This window comes from Halichoeres trimaculatus, unplaced genomic scaffold (genome assembly GCF_033239565.1).
Source record: "Halichoeres trimaculatus isolate MK-OKI-2021-1 unplaced genomic scaffold, fHalTri1.1 fHalTri1_scaffold_22, whole genome shotgun sequence".
NCBI lineage: Eukaryota > Metazoa > Chordata > Actinopteri > Labriformes > Labridae > Halichoeres > Halichoeres trimaculatus.
In genome coordinates this window covers 10,957,748-10,975,808 of record NW_027437200.1, presented here as the reverse complement: position 1 = coordinate 10,975,808, position 18,061 = coordinate 10,957,748, and the positions used below count along the sequence as shown (strand labels likewise).

Genomic DNA, 18,061 nt, shown 5'->3' with positions numbered 1-18,061 from the left:
GAATGATGTTTGCAGTCATTGAGTTCAACAAACAAATACAAGCATAGATTTATGACATGATTACTGGTCAACAGAAAAAAAAAAAAACTAACATTACTTTTTATGAGAACAGTATGAGATATTGAATTTAATAATACTTGAAAGTTTTACTGCAATGATTTTCAAGAATATAAGATAAGAGTATTTTTTTAAATTTTACTTTTCTTCGGGACTCGAGTATGATGTACAGTGTTGACCACTAGGCGGCGGCCGAGTGCCTCAGTAAAATTAACGCTAGCTCCTGTCATAAAAAGTTACCACAAAAAAAACCAAGGCTTGTTCAGATTAACGATTCAAGTCAAACTTTGGTCTGACTGATAACGTTTTCTTTCTGGTAACTCGTCAATTAAATGCTCACCAAAGGTAACAAGGTAATTTTTCTACATCTATGCAGTTAAAAATACGATCTGTGGTATAATTGTTGTAGCTAGCATGCTAAAGAAAGTGCAAACGTGATGTTGTGTTCCTTGTTTTGGTGGCGAACTATATGATAATAAATTCGTCTTTTTTATTTATTTATTTATTTATTTTTTTTTTAATTTTAGTGCCCAATCCATTAAGGCCAGCCATGCCATTGTCAGCTTTCACCTTCCCTTTCCCTGAAACTCGATTCTTCAAAGCTGGCAGCTTGGTCTACAAGTTTAAGATCAGAGGAGGCAGCAGCTACAGGTAGGCTGTATATCAAATTTTCACCTAGAATATTTCGACACTCCTTTTGTCTATTTGTAAATTATTACCTCAAAGGTTATTTTTCTTTTTATACAATCAAGAGATAGGCTTAGGGCGAGCCAAGGATCAGAGACAGAAAGACCTGAGCACTACACCCAGATCGTTTCTTACTTTTATGAAGTAGGTAGTCCAGGCCCAAGACAACCCAAAGTGAAACCAACACCAAAAGTCTCATCCTATTTTTTTCCATCTTAAAAAATGGGATCAAACAGCAGTAAACTAAATGGAAAAAAGATTATGGAATAAAGATCAACACAGTAACTATAGTCCACGAGGCTGGGTTTCTTACCATTATGCTGTGATATGTCTGATACAATCGAACTGTCTTTCATTTGCAATACTAAATGACCCAAAGTCCTGTGAGACATATCCCTATAGGATATGTTTGCTTTTCAGGGATAACAATCTGAGTCGTCCCAGAATGTCTCAAAAAATCTTGAATGAAGTTTTTTTTTTTTTTTTTTTAAATATAAGCCTTATCTGCATTAGTAAAATGTATTTTGTTGTATACAGTGCCTTAATATAATAACATGTTTTTTTTTTTGTTTTTTGTTTTTTTACAAAACTAGCGCAGCTTATAATGTGTAATAAGATATCAAATGTTACAAGTGTGTTGTGGTGATACCATCTTGTGTATCAATATTTCCATCAGTGGAGAGGAAGTTATTGGGGATAACCGCTTCAAAAAAGAACTGGAGGTAACTAAGAACACCGCTGAACTCCATCAGCATTCATAACTGCTGTGATAAATCACTGTCATTCACACTAACCTTAATAAGACTACTTTTCTCCCTGATTGAGTGTGACCTTGCTCATATTTCTCCTCCCTTCTTTTAAGGAAATTATCAGAACTGTTCTTGGAAACCTTGACAGTCTCCAGCCCTTTTCAAGTCCCCACTTCACTGTCTTTCCTTGTATCCTTCACAGCGCATTCAACCCTTCATTCATTATACCATGTTTTTTTGTTCAGCAGTTTCTATCTATTCCACTAATTTACCTTTTATCAATTCACAATACCTCTTCACTTTCTTTTTTTGTTCCCTGATCCAAGGAAATGAGCTCTTAAATATGTGTAGGTGCTTCTTGAGTTGTTTGAATATCTTCGAAACGAAAAAAGAGAAACGAGAATCATTCGAGAGCCAAACAACAAAATGAATACCTGCTTAATTTTGTGATACTGCAGCAAACTACTGGTACTATCTACACATCACCATTCTGCAAAATACAGAGCAAAGAAAACAGCTTTTAATTGTTTTCTTGTATTTCAATATAATGCTTAAAATGCTGGTTCACTTTGAGGATGATATATTTTATGAGCAGTACCCACCAGACAAAAAGCCATTAGAAGAAGAGTCACAGGTTATTTGCAATCAGCGTGACATAGTCTTCCCGTTTGAAATTTTCCTCTTCCTGGAGAAAAATATGAAGAAAGGTGAGAACAAAGGCGCACCACCTTAACCTTCTTGCTTTGAAACAATACACCTTTGTCACTTTTCACACGTTTCACTGAAATACAGAATGGTTGCAGCTAGTTTTAAAACATAGCTTTTGCATGTGATTTATTTTCTTTCAGGAAAGTCTGCAGAGGAGAACTGGAGATCAGTGAGTTCTTTTTGTGTCACTTTTCAATTGTAATAATGATCAAGATTGATGTTAACATTTTTTTTTTTTCATTTTTAAAATTTTACTCATTTCCACACATTATTTCTTTGCTGGCAGTGTACTAGACTCCACATATAATAATGAGCTTAAATAAATATGAGTAATTCCCTCTTTGTGTAAAAATAAGTTTCTAACCCATACAGTGTATCATATGTGGCACATTACTGTGTTTTTTCTAGCTTGAAGAAGCTGTGCTTGAGCCTTGTTCAAAGCGCTGTAAGACAGATTCACCACTAGATGAGGCCATACTCAAGGATTTATCAAACGACTTTGAGGCTGAACGCAGGATTTTGAGCTCAGAGTGAGTAATCTCCTTTGTACTGAAGAGTAACCTTGAGCTGTATTTAATTTAGGATTTTCATATTAAACCATGAGTAAATATAAACCGAGGTATTAACAATGTACCAAGAAACAGCAATTATATCTAAAATGTGAATCGTATGTGTGCTGAGTTGAAGTGGGCCCTGTGTATTTCTTTTTTTTTATAATGCATACTTTATTATTAGGGCCCTGTGTATTTCTGTTGTGACATTCCTGCAAAGGTTCCAGCATAAATATGTTTATTTATGGTGGCCTAACAAATAGTTTATTTCCTTTTCATTAACAACTTCATCTTGTTAATTATTGTAATACAGTTTCATCCATTCACTAGTTAGCCTTTTAACATGGTTCACAAATGAACAGGACTGTTTGTTAGTATTTTGGGGAAAAAGTGTATGAGATGGATTTACACTTTGAGTGTCTTGATTGATTTAGCATGCTGTTGTTTTGTATTATGTATCAGTCTGGTGGTATAACATTTTATATATGACAATATATGACAAAAGCTTTTTTCAGTATCACATGAGTAATCAAAGTAGCCAACACTGAAGTCACTTGGTTGAGCCATCTTCCTAAGTTACACTGATCAGCCAAAACCAACTTCCTAATACTGTTAAGGTCTGCAGCCCTACAGCAGTTTGAGCTCCTTTAGCTTCTCTATTGGAGCAGACCGTACAGGCCAAGCTTTACTCCTCACACACCAGAAAATCAGAAATCAGAAAACTTTTGTCTTGGACCTGGATCTAAATACACACATGGCTTGGCATACATGGAAAATACAGAACAACCCTTTACTTATAAACACAACCTGTATGGGATTGAGAACAAGGTTTGATGGAAATGTAAAGATTACCAAAATGTGTTCCAAGTGTTGACAGCCGTGGGGATGAAAGAACTTTTGCAGGGTTTCTTTCTGGCCAGCAGGGCCCTGTAGGTTCTGTCCTCTGCAGACCAGGAACCTCCCACAAGAGCTGCACTTATTAGGTTGCTCAGGCCCAGTCATCTAAACATGACACAGTGCGTTTACATGCAGGTAGTAACCCTTTAATATTTGGAGTACTAGCAATAACCCGGTTGCGCAAGGGCCATGTTAACACCAATGGAATATGCTTATATTCTGGTTTTTAAAACCCCCAAATCGCCCCTAGGTTCCTCCATTTCTAACCCAAATATTTGGTCATGGATACGCCAATCAGGATATCCCAATCGAAAGGAACATTAATTTGTGTTCTGCACATGTTCTGTTCACAAGGAATCTTGGTCTTTTTGAGTACAGTAAGTCTGCTGTGCTACTGCTGTTGTTGTTGGTGTTATCAATACAACAAGACAAAGAGGAGAAAACGTGCATTGTGTCATGACGTTTTCCGTGCGTTGTCATTTCGATCGGGATACCAAGTAGACAGAGGAACTCTGTTTGCTCACACATGTAAATAGGTTATTCCCAAGCGTGAACCTCAGGTCTAGGAATATGAGACAATGCTGAATACTAAAATCTGCTGTTTCTAGAGTGTTCGCTTGAGGCTGGCTCTGGAAGTAGCGGAAGTCACAAACACACCAAGCCAAAAAAATTGTAAAATGGACTCCATACACTAATTTTTCCTGCTTCCCCACACATCAAAACAAAAATGTTCACATGCTTAACATGGCCCATACAGTGACAGATGACATTATAAGAGGTCATCATTGTAATGCACCTTTACCTGTCAGTGGCCATTGTGTTTTAGCTGATCAATGTATGCTTATTTTGAGAATGTTTTGTGACAAAATCAGGCGTGTACGCATTTATTCCCTACACAATGTGCAACTGAAATTGATGGGATCATTGGCACATAAACACACATAAACCAATGCACACACACACACACACACACACACACACACACACACACACACACACACACACACACACACACACACACACACACACACACACAAACGCGTGCACAAGCTCATACATTTTGATGCTTCAGGGATTCTTGTGGTTATGAAACAGACAAGAGGCGAACAGGCGCCACCTCAATCACACTGACAGTAAGATCACTGGGGCAGAAGTGATAATTTAAAATGTACCCACACATAGACACTTCTCCACACAAACAAGGTCTTGTCCTTCACTTGTTTGGCAACTTGTTGTCTTATTTAAACTTCAAAAACACTCAAATAGACGGACTGTGAAAACACCCTGTAAACAGCAAGGCCTCAAGCATCATTACCTGTTCACAGGAAATCAAGTGTCAGTGAGCAATTCTCATTGAATTATGTTCACCACATTGACCATTACACTTTACAAGTCATAACAAAGATGCTACCAAACACACAGAGGGAGTGTGTAAGCTCACACATACTGACAGGAATATTAATTGTCGGAGGCTTCCTGTTCATGATGGCATCCATAGGTGTGAGTGTGTGGAGTATAGATTCAGAAGCCTCAGTTTGCATGTAGAGCAGAGTACGGTGGGATGTTATGATCCACTTTGTTTCTGAAAAATTCCACTTTTAAAAAGGATGACTTGAATGACCTGAGTCCAAAAACATATATATATATATTTATACATATAACCCACTGCCCTTAAACCCAGCCATACAATAACTGTAATGATAATAATAAACAACATATAATAAACTTGTATTTGTGTTTGTGTCCAACTTTAACAGGCAGTGCGTGTACAACTCATCCATGAGAGGAGAAGTAAAAGAAGATCTTGGACATGTTGACAAGGTGATTCTCTGTAGTATTGATTTATTTGGTCATTTACTCATCCGATTTAACAGGTTAGCTGACATGTATCTCTCTTGAATGTCAGTTGAAGGAGTCAGACCTTTTAGCCCACAGTAGTTTGGTTTGAACTGGTTCCAGCTTTTTATCTTCTAACATCAATCTCATAACACACTTTCGTTTCCTCCCTGCCACCTATATAAACACACACTTGGATCATCTCTGTCTTTATTGTATCCCCAGGCTAAAATTAGTGCAGACAGGTAGGATAACAAGTGTTATTAAGGTTAATAATAGCATTACATCAGATGGAGTGTGTGTGTGTGTGTGTTTCTGGCAAAGTACTTCAGTTTGATTATCAACCAGGTCCTAAAATTATCCACGCCTCACTCTGTTTTAATCTGTGGCGCTTAATCTCATCTGATCCTTTGAGTTTATAAACTTGTCTTCTCTCCCAGTGTCTTTATCTGCCTCAGTTATCTCAAGGCTTTAATGTTTCCACTTAAGTTATTTTTCAGTGGAAAAGTGATTTAAACTGATGGTGTCAGCTCACAACTTGTTTATTTATTAGAGGGACATGCCAGTACGAGTCTACCTGCTAAAAGGATTGAGTCAGAGCATTATTTTCTTTTCTAAAAAATGTTGTCAAAAGACCAAATTCAGGGTCTCTAAACCCAGTAGATACACAGATAGAAAACATCTTTATGAATGAATTATGTGCAGATTTCACCGTATACAGTACAAGCCTAGCCTAGCCTCTGATGTCACAAATGAAGCCATCGGAGAAGCATGTTACCCTGGTACACTTGGGTGCCTAACCTAAGAAAACCTTAGAAAATGCTGTTGGAGCCAATTTGCCAATTTCTAAAGCACACATGAGCATCTTTCAAAAGCTTGGTAAAATAAGCCGTTGTCATTTCAAACTTTGACCGTTGTGGGGGATGATGATTCTTGATTCCTAAACAAGTCAGGCTGCATAGCCTCTTTACAAACCAAAAATGAGCATCACTGAGACTGTCTATGTTTTATACAGTCTTTGATGGGATGCTTTTTTCCATTTGACGCTCAGGCAAATGGAAAAATCTGATTGAGCTCATGCCAAACCGATCCAGTTTTAGTCATAAAGGCACATTTATCTAGTTTTAGAAAGTTTTCTCTTAAAGACAACACTGGAAAGGATTTCTCACCTCCAGATCTAGTAAAAAGAAAAGCAAGTTTTTCCAGTACCAACCAACATCAGTGAAATGGCTAAAACTACTACAGGGTGTCCGCGGGGTCTTAAAAAGTATTAAAAGTTGATAAATCAATTTTGGGAAAATTAAGGGCCTTAAAAAGTCTTAATTGTGGTTTTATGAGGTATTAAGTTTCATAGGTATTCAAGCTTTGACCCAAAAAATATCCATGAATATTTATTTTCCTCCTTGCAACTGTCCCCTGATTGGGACGTTAAACATTCAGCCGATAAAGTTATAAAATAGAATAGAATAGAAAAGAATAGAGTTACTTTATTGATCCCAAACTGGACAATTGTTGTTTTAACAGCAGAAATCGATGGAGTCAGTAGAAAAATATGAAAATAAAAAAGAATAGAATAAAAAAGAATACATAAAGACTCTAGTTACAATAAAATACAACAATAAGGATTGTGAGCGGTTTAAACACCAGCTATAAATTAACGTCATTTCTAGTTTCATAAAGAGAAATTAAATACAACATTAAAGCCAATCACACATGTCCTAAATTTTAAAAATGATAAAATAATTTCTCATTTTCTTCAGCAAGTTGGCCTTGAATAACTGCTGTTTCTAGTTGTGGGAGTGTCGATAAACCTGCCTTTAGTTTCATTTGTTCTTTCAAGCTTTATTCTTCCTTAGCTTACATCATTTCTGTAAAAATGTAAACTACAACTGTTAAAAAGTGGATGCCAACAACAACTGAAAGTTGCGATAAAGTCTTAAAACTTTTTTAAAGGTTTTTGAAAAAGTCTTAAAAAGGTACTGAAATCAACCTCAGGATTTTAGCATATACCCTGTACTAAGTTGTAGATGTTTAGGACTTTTTTTCTTGTTTTAAATGAGAAACTTAAGTATGAGTATGCATTAATTTAATGAAAGAAAAGAAAATAGCAAAGGTTTCCTGGCACTCTTGCTCTCTTTATGTACCACCCATAAGGAAAAATCTAACTTTAGTCATTTTTAATTTATTTACTTTTAGTTTAACCCTTTTCTTCAGGAAAGTGCCTGTGGGTTTATTAAACCCCAGCCGAAATCAGATGCTGGCACTGCTGGAGAAAATGGGACTCCAGCTGAAGTGCATCCAGGTAACATGCAGGGCGTGAGGCAAGAGGAGGAGGAAGAGGATGAAGAAGATGCTGACCCTGCTCTGGATTCACCTGCTCGGCCGGGGATCCTTGCTTGGCTGGCCAGGTTGCTTCAATAGCACAGTGAGTTGATGCTCTGTGCACTTTACATCTGGTTGGAAGAGTGACCACAGTTCAGAGTTCAGAGTAGCCACATCAATAGTCAAAATCATCAGCATGCTACAGAAGGAGATGACATATTTCTCGCAGATGTATTAATCTGATTAGATTATCATAATAAGTGATTGGTTATTTGAGTTCTGATTCACTGTTTGCCCCAGGAGAAAGAGGGCCTTATCCTGGGTGTCTGACCAAATGAAACTGTCAAACACAGATAGATAGATAGATAGATAGATAGATAGATAGATAGATAGATAGATAGATAGATAGATAGATAGATAGATAGATAGATAGATAGATAGATAGATAGATAGATAGATAGATAGATATTGTGTGCTGTGTGACACCAGCAGCAAACAAGTCTTCCTCTGCTCCTCTTTTTGCAGCCGTACAGTGAGGAGGTACTACTGGGACCAGTTTTGGACACTTGTGAACTTTCAGGGTTTGAGTTCTCAAGATCTTCTGGTTTTCTTGAGCAGATTTTTTATTCTATTTTCCCTTTTTTCATCGTATAAGTTTTTCTGGAACCGTTTTCATTTAGTTTCTTCCCAAGGTTTTTGTAATGTTGCGTTCATTTCTTTGAGATAATATTGCTACACAGTGAAAGCCATGATCTCAGTAGTTTGTAAATAGTTATAACATGAGTTTTTATTTTTCAAATAATTCATGGTTGTTGATTTCATATCAGAAATTTTGTTTAAACACAATATTGTTGTTTCATAGCTGAAATTAATCTTATATCAGAGTTTCACATTGACTATCTTGCGCTTATTCTATGCCAACCCCTTTTTCTCTGATGTAACAATTTTATAAATGTGTTTTACTGCTGAAAGCTCTTTGAATTTAATTCAGTGTTAATTATTCTTACCTTGAGATTAATTCACCCAGACTTTTCTAAAGATATCCTTCCCGATGCTCTTTTTTCACAAGTTTGATAAAGAATAAAAAGGCAGTTGGATGGGATTTCCCCCCACATGGAGTCTATTGTTCAAAGAGCTTGTATCAGAATCTGGTCTGTGCTTCAGTAAACAGAGATTAATCAGCTGATCAGAGAATTGGGAAGGGATGGATTTGAATAATAACTGAATGAATGAATGAAATGTGACATAGTTCAACTGCTTGAATCTGCACTGAGCTGTATATCTCAACGGACCAAAGTTTGTTTAAGAGAGATGCTTTCTTACAGCTCAGGTTGTCTCTGTGGCACTAGTTGCACATTTATTGTTGATTATTTTCAGGTAAATCATCCATCTGCCTTTTTCAGCAGTTTCAGTCTGTTACCCAAGATTGATTTTCTCAGGAACAGCTGTTATATAAACTTCCAGGTACACATTCCACTGCTTTGTCTTGGTAAAAGTTGTAGGCACATGATGCACACTTAAAATTTCCACTCCCCTGTGTGTGTGTGTGTGTGTGTGTGTGTGTGTGTGTGTGTGTGTGTGTGTGTGTGTGTGTGTGTGTGTGTGTGTGTGTGTGTGTGTGTGTGTGTGTGTGTGTGTGTGTGTGTCAGCATAAGTGAGTGATACCTTGTGGAAACTCCAGTTTCCTGCTGTCAGTCTAAATTAGCTTAGAGTGCTATTTTTGTGTTTCTTGTTATTTTATCAAAGTTGTGTGTGTGTGTGTGTGTGTGTGTGTGTGTGTGTGTGTGTGTGTGTGTGTGTGTGTGTGTGTGTGTGTGTGTGTGTGTGTGTGTGTGTGTGTGTACATGGGGGTAAATGGGTCAACTGGACGATAGCATCATCTCAGAAAGAGGAAAACTTTGTCTAATCCACTCCTTACATTGTCATAGAGCCCAAAATAACACACACATCATTTATCTAAGAGTCACATCCACTTACACACTTTGACCACACACAATATCCTGTCAAACATCATACAGACACAAGTTACATTCTCTAATTCACACACACATGCACACATAACACGTATGTACACACACTGAGATTAGAATAACAGGGCAGAAGTGGAAGCGGACACATTAATGATATTACAGTTATTGAAGACGCCATGGTTTCCACGGCAGCCGAGAATGACGGGGCCACTGACTGATACAAACATCAGTCACCGGCTGAGTCACACTAGAGAAATGTATGTGTGTGTGTCTGAGTGTGTGAGAGAGAGTGCAAGGGGTCTCTAGTTCAGTTTAACAGAGTTCATTCATGTCTAACTGTCTCCTGATGAGGTGTTGTCGTTCATTCAGAATTATGGCTTCTCTAACCCCCCCCATCCCTCTGGTTGGCAAGGAATCAGAAAACACACACTGTCTGTGGCCGTCCATGCAACTTATAATCAACACACTAATTGTTGTGCATGTTGGTGTGAGTGTGGGTGGGGGGTTTGGGTGATGATGTCATGAATTCCGTTTTCCATTGACACAACCAGAGTGGGAACGTCTGGGGTAAAGAGGCCATAAGATGATAATTGTGTTTTCCTCAGGATGTGTGAGCGTGAGTGTGAGAGTGGAAGCCAAAACATCTACACTGAACCAGGAACTGACAACTTCAACCTGTGCGGTATTTTCTTCTGACAATATGTTATCCTGCTCTTACTCATCATGTGACTGTGTGGAATTCTTGGTTCTGATTGGTCACTTGACTGTGTTCAGTTGAAGGTCGACCAAAATATTCAGATAAGAATCCATTAGTTTGTCATTTTTATTCTTCACAGCAATGTTTTTCATGGAGAGATACAAAAGTTTGTGCTACAAAACATAACTTAAACATAGGATAGATAGATACCAGCAAGACATGAGAAGTGCCATTCCGTCCACAGGAGGCGCTAAAATCAAGCAGCTCCATGTTTTTTTATTTTGTTACTGTCATGTAGGTGAAGCCAGCAATTTCCTTAAGTCTGGTCAAATTATTTTCTTAAATTGGATGTAGTTTTTGAAAATAGGTGTAAAAAAGGTTGGAAAACAACTAAGTAAAACTGATCTCTTCATCAGGAAGATTACTGTATTTTTTGTGGTCTTACTGCAGTGAAAGGGACTCTGTTCAGGACTATTTAAAGCAGTGAATTAACACTTTAAGCAGCCGGATGGTGGTTTGAGTTTCTGAAAATGTAAGCAGTTATGATTGTAATCACAGTAATGCAGAAACATGTCAAGACATCAAGAAGTAGAATAGTTTATGTTCAAATTGTGACTTAGTAATGTGTTTGTCAATGGTTTTTGAAAATCAGTGAAGTTCTGTTGTAAAGAGTGGTAAACAGAATAGGAAAGAACGGCAAATACTTTATTTATCCCTAGGAGAAATTCGCGAGGAGTCACAGCAGCAATCAAGAAAACAAAAGTCAGAAAGTGTATAGAAAGTGCAAAAAGGTCCATAAGAAAATAGATGATGACAGCTTGTCCATCATTGTCCAGTTCAGCCAGCCTCCACCTCCACAGGGTCCAGGACTGAGCTTCTTCAGCAGTCTGTTCAGTCTCTGTCTCCTGGATCCTGTCTGCTCACAGCAGGTGAAGCTCTTCCAATGTGGCGTTGGTGTCTGATGTTAGCTCTGTTAGCCATGTCTGTGAATAGCATGATGCTACTCTCTCTGTTGCTGGGTTAGCGCTGCTAGGTCCATGTTGTTTCTTCTTAGTTCACACCTGAGAACCAGCACGTCATCCTCACCTCCTTCTCCTCACCTTGTGGGAAGACATCAGGCCTTGCACCAGTTAGCATTGACATGCTACAGGCTGCTAACAGCTGAGTTCACATGAAAACAATGCAGCCATGGTTACATGTAGTATCTCCAGACAAACACAGGAGCAAAAATTGTGAAAATATCACCAGACAAAATCAGTTTGGTGTCCACGACCAACAAAAGAACCATTGAAAATAATGATCCATTCAAATGCAAAAATGACAAAAAAAAAAAAGATTTAAAAAAATTCCAAGAAATGGACAAAGAAGAGAGAACTGCTGTAATAGGCAGCCACAATCAACAGGGTGGCACCTTGCAACATTTAAAAGGCTCTTAATAGAGGGTTATTACTACCAATAATAGATTTAAAAAAAAAGAAAGTCAAAACACCTTTTTCCTGTTGTCATTATGGGGTTTTGTGTGTAGAATTTTGAGTAAAAATGAGTGAGGCTGTAACAACAAAAGTGGGAAGTGCTGTGAATACTTTCTGGATATACTGTAGTCTTAAGAAATTTTAAAATGAAAGTTAATTTAAAGGCATTCTACAACTGCTATGTATCTGTAACTCAGTCTTTGTTTAGCGATGGTTTACAACAAATGTTATCTTAACACAAAAGGCCTTGAGCAGACTAAGTTAAGTTGGTGTTCGTCAGGGGACTGTATGCTTTCATTGGAGTTGATTGATCTAAGGTCATAATGAGAATCTGCAGTTTGTCCTGCTTAAAAATAAAAGACAGGCTTGTGTAGCTTGAAACCCCAAATTAAACAAAGATGAATAAAACATAAACCACAAAGTCATGGTTCAAGAAAAACGTGAGTCTGAATCACACACTGGATCCCATCCAGCCAAAGTTTTCTGACGGGACAAAGATAGTTCTTTTACCGGAGAGTCATTTGTTTTTATGGCCTCATATAAGTGGGCTACAGTCTCACAGTGGGCTTCAGTGACCCACAACTGTGATTATTCCCTACCCAGTCCCAACTCCTTAGGTAGTCTCATTGAAAAACCAAAACCCGCAGTAAGATGATTCCGATTCCTGCTGTTCCAGCAAGTTGAGACATTTCTTACTTCACCCTGAAACCAAGTTTTGTATGGATACTTAACGAGAGACCACATATGGGGTTTGAAGATATTTTTCAGGGAGCTCATCACGGTCATCTGTGGTCTGATCCAGCAGTTTGTCACTGCTGCAAATGTCCAACAAATAATCTAAGAGTCATTTAAAAGATCACTTTACCCACAAGAGTTTGGGAGTCGGTTGCTAAGCTGACATCCTCGGCTTCAGACAAAGAGTAACAGAGCCAGGCGTTCCCAAAATGCCCATCATGTCCCCCCCTTCCCACACACACACACACACACACACACACTCAAACACAGATGACCCAAACCCACAATACCTTCTGACCCAACTCTGCCCTTCCGCCTGTTACCACAAATGGAAATCCAGGCAGTGTTTTGTAAGTGTGTGTGTGTGTGTGCGTGTGTGAATGATGTCTCCCATTTTGTGCGTTTGATTGATCTCTTAGTTTGTATCAAGTGACAGGAGAACTGTTTTTATTTTCTTTCTCTTTTTTGTGGGTGGGGGGCATTCATGGATACTGGTGTGTACAGTCCATGCACTTGGCTCCATGCCTTTGTGTGTGTTAATGCATGTGAGGTAAAGCTCTGTGTGTTCTTACTATTGTGGTGGTGCAATGATGGAAAACCTATCTAGTTTTCCTCTGTGTCAGACTAAGGGTGCCCCTAATGGTTTATAACAGAGAGCATTAGAGGAAAGGTGGAGGGACACAGAGATGGTAACGCTGCAGGGAAGAAGTAAAAGGCAAAGTTAACGCTTTCAAAGAAAAGGTAGAAAGTGAAGCAGAAAGAGGACTCGCAGTGAAGAAAGAAAAGATCCAGCGACTCTCAGCTCTCTAATTGTGGGTGTGTCCACAGCTATAAGTGCCTCCACTCATACCTGTGTTACTTATATCCCTGCATGAGGCTCAGGACAGACACACACCTGTCAGTCAGCACACTTGCCCTGCTCTCGAGAAGCTTCACCTCCTGCTCTGCAGTCCATCCTGAGGTAAGAATGAGCTCCTTTCTATGCATCCATTACTGCAGGGTGAAACAGATTCATAGAGAGTGTGATTTTATTTTAATTGTTTGGAGATTTGTTTTATTACTTTTTAATAGATTTTTTCAAATCATTAGAAATTTATTACAAGTAATGTTGAGTTAAATTAGGATAAAAGTAACCCCTAACTTTATATATGTGAGTGCTTTGAAGAGTGAAATATGTGTATAGATTACCCGTGTTCATTTCTGCTCAGTGTATGAGTTGTTAAATTAAAGATTGTTTCCAAGTCTAAATTTATGCAAATTGACCATTACCATTTTTATGAACTTTATTTATTTATTTATTTATTTTTTTCCCCGAAAGTCATCACCATTTGGCTAAATTCTCCCATCAAAACAATTTTAGCTTCTTTAAACAAAAGCATGTTTTTTATGAGTTATGGACCACATGGATCACCAATTTAAAAAAAAAAAAAAAAAAAAAAGTTGTTATGCTGGAGCATCACATGTCAAGTCAGAAAGTGCCCTTGTTTATTTTTTCTGAACAGCTCTTGTCAGACTACTCATTTCCTGAAGCACAGATTTACACACTTTCTTATGGCAACCTAAAAGTTAAAACATAGTTCACTCGTCCACTATGTGTCTGTTAAATAGCGCAAAGAAAGTAGTTTGTGGAACTTACTCAAACATTTTTTCACTACATAGAAATGTCTGCGTTTAAAAGAAATAACTTGAAATCACTCTGTTTAACCTTTGCTTCTCTTAATATAGTATGTAGTCGTTTTGTCCTGACTTCACACTTTTTCCTCTTGTTGACATCTTTAAATACTTGTTATGATCAATTTTAGCATCAATTGTGTTGATTTAGCCTTTGTGTGTACTGTATTCAGACATAAAGATGAGGGCTTTCCCGAGTTAATGCTGTGCCGGTAATGTGGTGATCTTGAACAGCAGCCCTCCCACTTGCTTATTACAACTCTCTTTCCTACACACAAACCAAACCTTCAGGCACGGAAACCCCACATGAGAGGAAAAAGGCAGGCATTTCCCCCCTGCCTCGCCCGCTGACACTGGGTTAATGTCCTCACACACACTCAAACGCACCATTCTGACCTGTTAATTTGGTCATACCAGCAGTGTTAATGGTGTCCCCTGGGCCTTTCCGTCAGCACCGCAGCAGCAATTCCCAATACTCAAGTCAGAGGGAAGCAGAGCTGGAAGTAACCACCGTTTTAGAAGTCAAGGGTCGGGATCACCGAATTCCAGGGAAATCATGACTTTATTTACACACGTGTTGCAGTGTGAATTTGTGAGGGGGGTGTGAACACGTGCATGTATGGACACTGACTGAAGATCATACATCAGACATGCCTGTTTTCACCTATATGTGTAAGCGAGGGAAAGATGAAGAAAAGAGTCTTCACTGTCTAACACTGTGGACTTACGTGTGTCAGCAGGTAGCTGTTTAATGAGGCAGATTGAAAAGAGAATGAAAGACGGTACTGTTTTTCTTCACATTACTTGTTCCTCAGCTGAGTGACACAGACAGAAATGCAGGATGGGAAATCACCTATCAGTTAAGGGGCTCTGGGCAACACTTTAGAGGACAGGTTTAGCAGATGAAAAGAGATCACCTCACCTGCAAGAAGTCTATGTTTGAGGAGGCCTCAGTTCCTCCAGCTAAAGGAAATGATTTATTAAAAATCTATTACTGTCACATGGTATTAAAAGATTGAGTTTGAGACAATTTACACTGAAAGGAAATAAATCTCTGAATTTGAAGTAACATCATTCCTAATTTGTTTTTCTTTTTGGACCTTCCAGGCCACCATCCAGATGTCCCTGTGCATGACCTCACATTTCTGCCTGCTGGTCTTTCCAGTGATGTCACTCCTGCTTTTCTTCTCTCCTATTGGTTGGAGCTATGATGGCCCCACCCCAGGATGTCACTTACATCGTAAGTAATAATGAAACCACTTTTGAGAGCTTTTAAAATTTAATGAAATTAAATAAATTTACCCAAACCATCACTTTGACTTTTTTTTCCTCTGCAGCCTTCAACGTGACTATCCGCAGTGATCGCCGGGGCACTTGTAAAGGAACCCACCTGGTCTATGCCTGCGTGGGCTACTGTGAGTCCAGCGCCTTTCCATCCAGATACTCTGTGCTGGTGGCGTCAAACTTCACTCATAACATCACCTCTGCTTCACGATGCTGTACCATCAGCAAGGATGCAAAGGTAAGAGAAGACGTCATGCTACATGTAGAAACAAAGTGTAAATAAACCTTTTATTTTTTCATTATCTCAAATTCATCATGCCTTCCTGCTCTTTCCTTAAGGTCAAAGTTCATCTGAACTGCTCTGGGGGTCGTTTTCATGATGAAATGGAGATCCTAACAGCGAAAGCCTGTCGCTGTGACATGTGCCGCAAGTCCCGCTACTGACACAATGAGACAGTATGCTGTGTCACAAACCTGCACCAAGTCAAGAACCGCAATATCACCATGTTATTAAGACCAATAAATGGTACAAACAGTCACAAATGCTGGCCAAGAATCCCAGTTATACATCAGTGAGAAATCTCTTTGTATGCACTTGGGAAACCCTGCTTATGAGAAATGCTTTCTTAATAGTGTCGATGTGAGTGTGTATCCATGTATGAGTGTGTTTTTGTTGTGTTTGATGTGGGAGGTTTTCTGAAAAACTTGATTGATACACATTTGTGTGAAAGGCTGAACCGTTTGTTATTTTTTGAGGCTTGACACACTTGACTCTGTGAAGCAGCTAAAAAAAATTGTTCCACTATTTCTCAAACTGTTACTCAGCAGCAAGTTGATCTGAACAGACAGTCCACAATCCAGTCAATGAAACTCGGCACCTGGCAAGACCTCCATTATTTCAGTTTTACATTTTGGAATTAACAACAAATAATTACATTCAGGACAGTTAAGCAGCTTTTTATTCAATCTGTTATTATAAAAAGGAAATACATGCAACCCTTTGTACTGAACAGAAATGTCATGTACATGTGGCTTCATTCATTCCTTACAATAACCACTGTACAAGGACAAAAGACCAAAGAATGTACAAATTTTATTTATATTTATGAATTTGAACTAAAAGACATTTTTGTAAATAATATCTATTGGTGAAACCAAAGAATGTTGGATGTCAATGAAATGAGAAGAGAAAGAATGCACTGTATAGTTTTGTGATGAAAGTTTTTTTCAATAAATTTTTGTTCTGCAACTGTAAAATCAGGGATGTGGACGTTTGATTTCTTTACTCTACACACACAAACTTTATGATCAACCAATTTATCTACCTTTAACACTGGTAACCACCCACCTACATTCTCCAGACATAATGACTAAGGGCCTCTCTTGACCTGACCACCACTGTCTTTCTATTCAGTGTTGATTATTTAAACTTCCACAGAAATGAACCATAGAGGATTGTCATATTTATTGTGAGTATGCACTAAAGCTACATTTGAAGTACCAGGGGTCCTTTTTGAAGGATCAAAAGGTTCCTCAATGCTCTGTTTTCTGTATTTCCACAAATGTTTCAAGACCCTCAAACATTGGACAGTGTGATATGTGAATGCTTCTCTTTTCACTCAGATTTACAGACATTATAAATCTCTGCAACAGCAATTTCTATCTCACCACATATCTGGCAATAATTATCAAGTCCTTTCTTACGTTGGTCGGTGGGTGCCGGACGAATTGCAAAAGCAATGACACAAATGCAAACACCACAACACAACAGAAGTACAGCCATGAATGAAGTTATAAGAGGTCGGTTAATTAATTCACTTAATAACCCCCCCAGGAAAGGGAAGATAATGACAGCAATGATGGACTAACAAGCTGTGTTTGTTCTAATGACTCTACTGACTTTGTCAAAGCTTTTCCAAAGTTAGTGGCTTTCAGACGTGCCACCCTAGTTTTCCTGTTTGTCTGCACTCATTGCTTTCAAAGAAAAGCATTCCCCACTGTTGTATTTGGTGCTTCAATAAATTAAACTACTAACTCATTATTTAAATTAACCCTTTTTTGGAGGGGGTGAAACTGCATATTCTTTTCATTTCTAATTAGACTATTTCTATAGACTTTTCTAATGTAAACAGTGCCTAAAATGAATGAGAATTTATTCAGACTTGAGGAGAAAAGAAAAACACTCTCGCCCACTATGCTCTGCTTGTGAAAGACACGTGGTGCTCCCAGTCCAGAGTGGCTCCAAATCACTAGCCAGACTCTTCTCCTCTGTTGTTCCCAAATGGTGGAATGAATTACCAAACTCTATACAATCCACAGAGTCCCTTTCTACTTTTAAGAGATGTCTGAAAACTCATCTGTTCTGGGAACACTTGTGAACTTAAGCTGACCCTTCTCCTCTTTGTCCTCAGGGGTAGAATGAGTC

The 18,061-nt window shown here is 38.3% G+C and overlaps 2 protein-coding genes across 2 annotated transcripts; both read left to right on the top strand.

Annotated features, from left to right (window-relative positions):
* The first annotated feature begins 285 nt into the window (after positions 1 to 285).
* Positions 286 to 2,735, top strand: majin (membrane anchored junction protein). Its single transcript, XM_074662333.1, has 7 exons — positions 286 to 410; positions 585 to 708; positions 1,421 to 1,466; positions 1,607 to 1,732; positions 2,089 to 2,200; positions 2,342 to 2,370; positions 2,610 to 2,735. Exons 2-7 carry the CDS (start codon positions 608 to 610, stop codon positions 2,733 to 2,735), a joined length of 540 nt encoding a protein of 179 aa, XP_074518434.1. The 5' UTR covers positions 286 to 410; positions 585 to 607.
* Positions 2,736 to 15,471: 12,736 nt separating this feature from the next.
* gpha2 (glycoprotein hormone subunit alpha 2) lies at positions 15,472 to 16,119 on the top strand. Its single transcript, XM_074662416.1, has 3 exons — positions 15,472 to 15,592; positions 15,690 to 15,874; positions 15,976 to 16,119. The coding sequence occupies exons 1-3, from the start codon at positions 15,472 to 15,474 to the stop codon at positions 16,078 to 16,080; spliced, it is 411 nt and encodes a 136-aa protein (XP_074518517.1). The 3' UTR covers positions 16,081 to 16,119.
* The last annotated feature ends 1,942 nt before the right edge of the window (positions 16,120 to 18,061 follow it).

Coding starts and splice junctions, on each gene's coding strand:
- majin (XM_074662333.1), top strand. CDS start 608: ATGCCATTGTCAGCTTTCACCTTCCCTTTCCCTGAAACTCGATTCTTC. Junction 1,467..1,606: donor GCTTCAAAAAAGAACTGGAG/GTAACTAAGAAC, acceptor CCTTCTTTTAAG/GAAATTATCAGAACTGTTCT. Junction 2,201..2,341: donor GGAGAAAAATATGAAGAAAG/GTGAGAACAAAG, acceptor ATTTTCTTTCAG/GAAAGTCTGCAGAGGAGAAC.
- gpha2 (XM_074662416.1), top strand. CDS start 15,472: ATGTCCCTGTGCATGACCTCACATTTCTGCCTGCTGGTCTTTCCAGTG. Junction 15,593..15,689: donor CCCAGGATGTCACTTACATC/GTAAGTAATAAT, acceptor TTTCCTCTGCAG/CCTTCAACGTGACTATCCGC. Junction 15,875..15,975: donor CCATCAGCAAGGATGCAAAG/GTAAGAGAAGAC, acceptor TCTTTCCTTAAG/GTCAAAGTTCATCTGAACTG.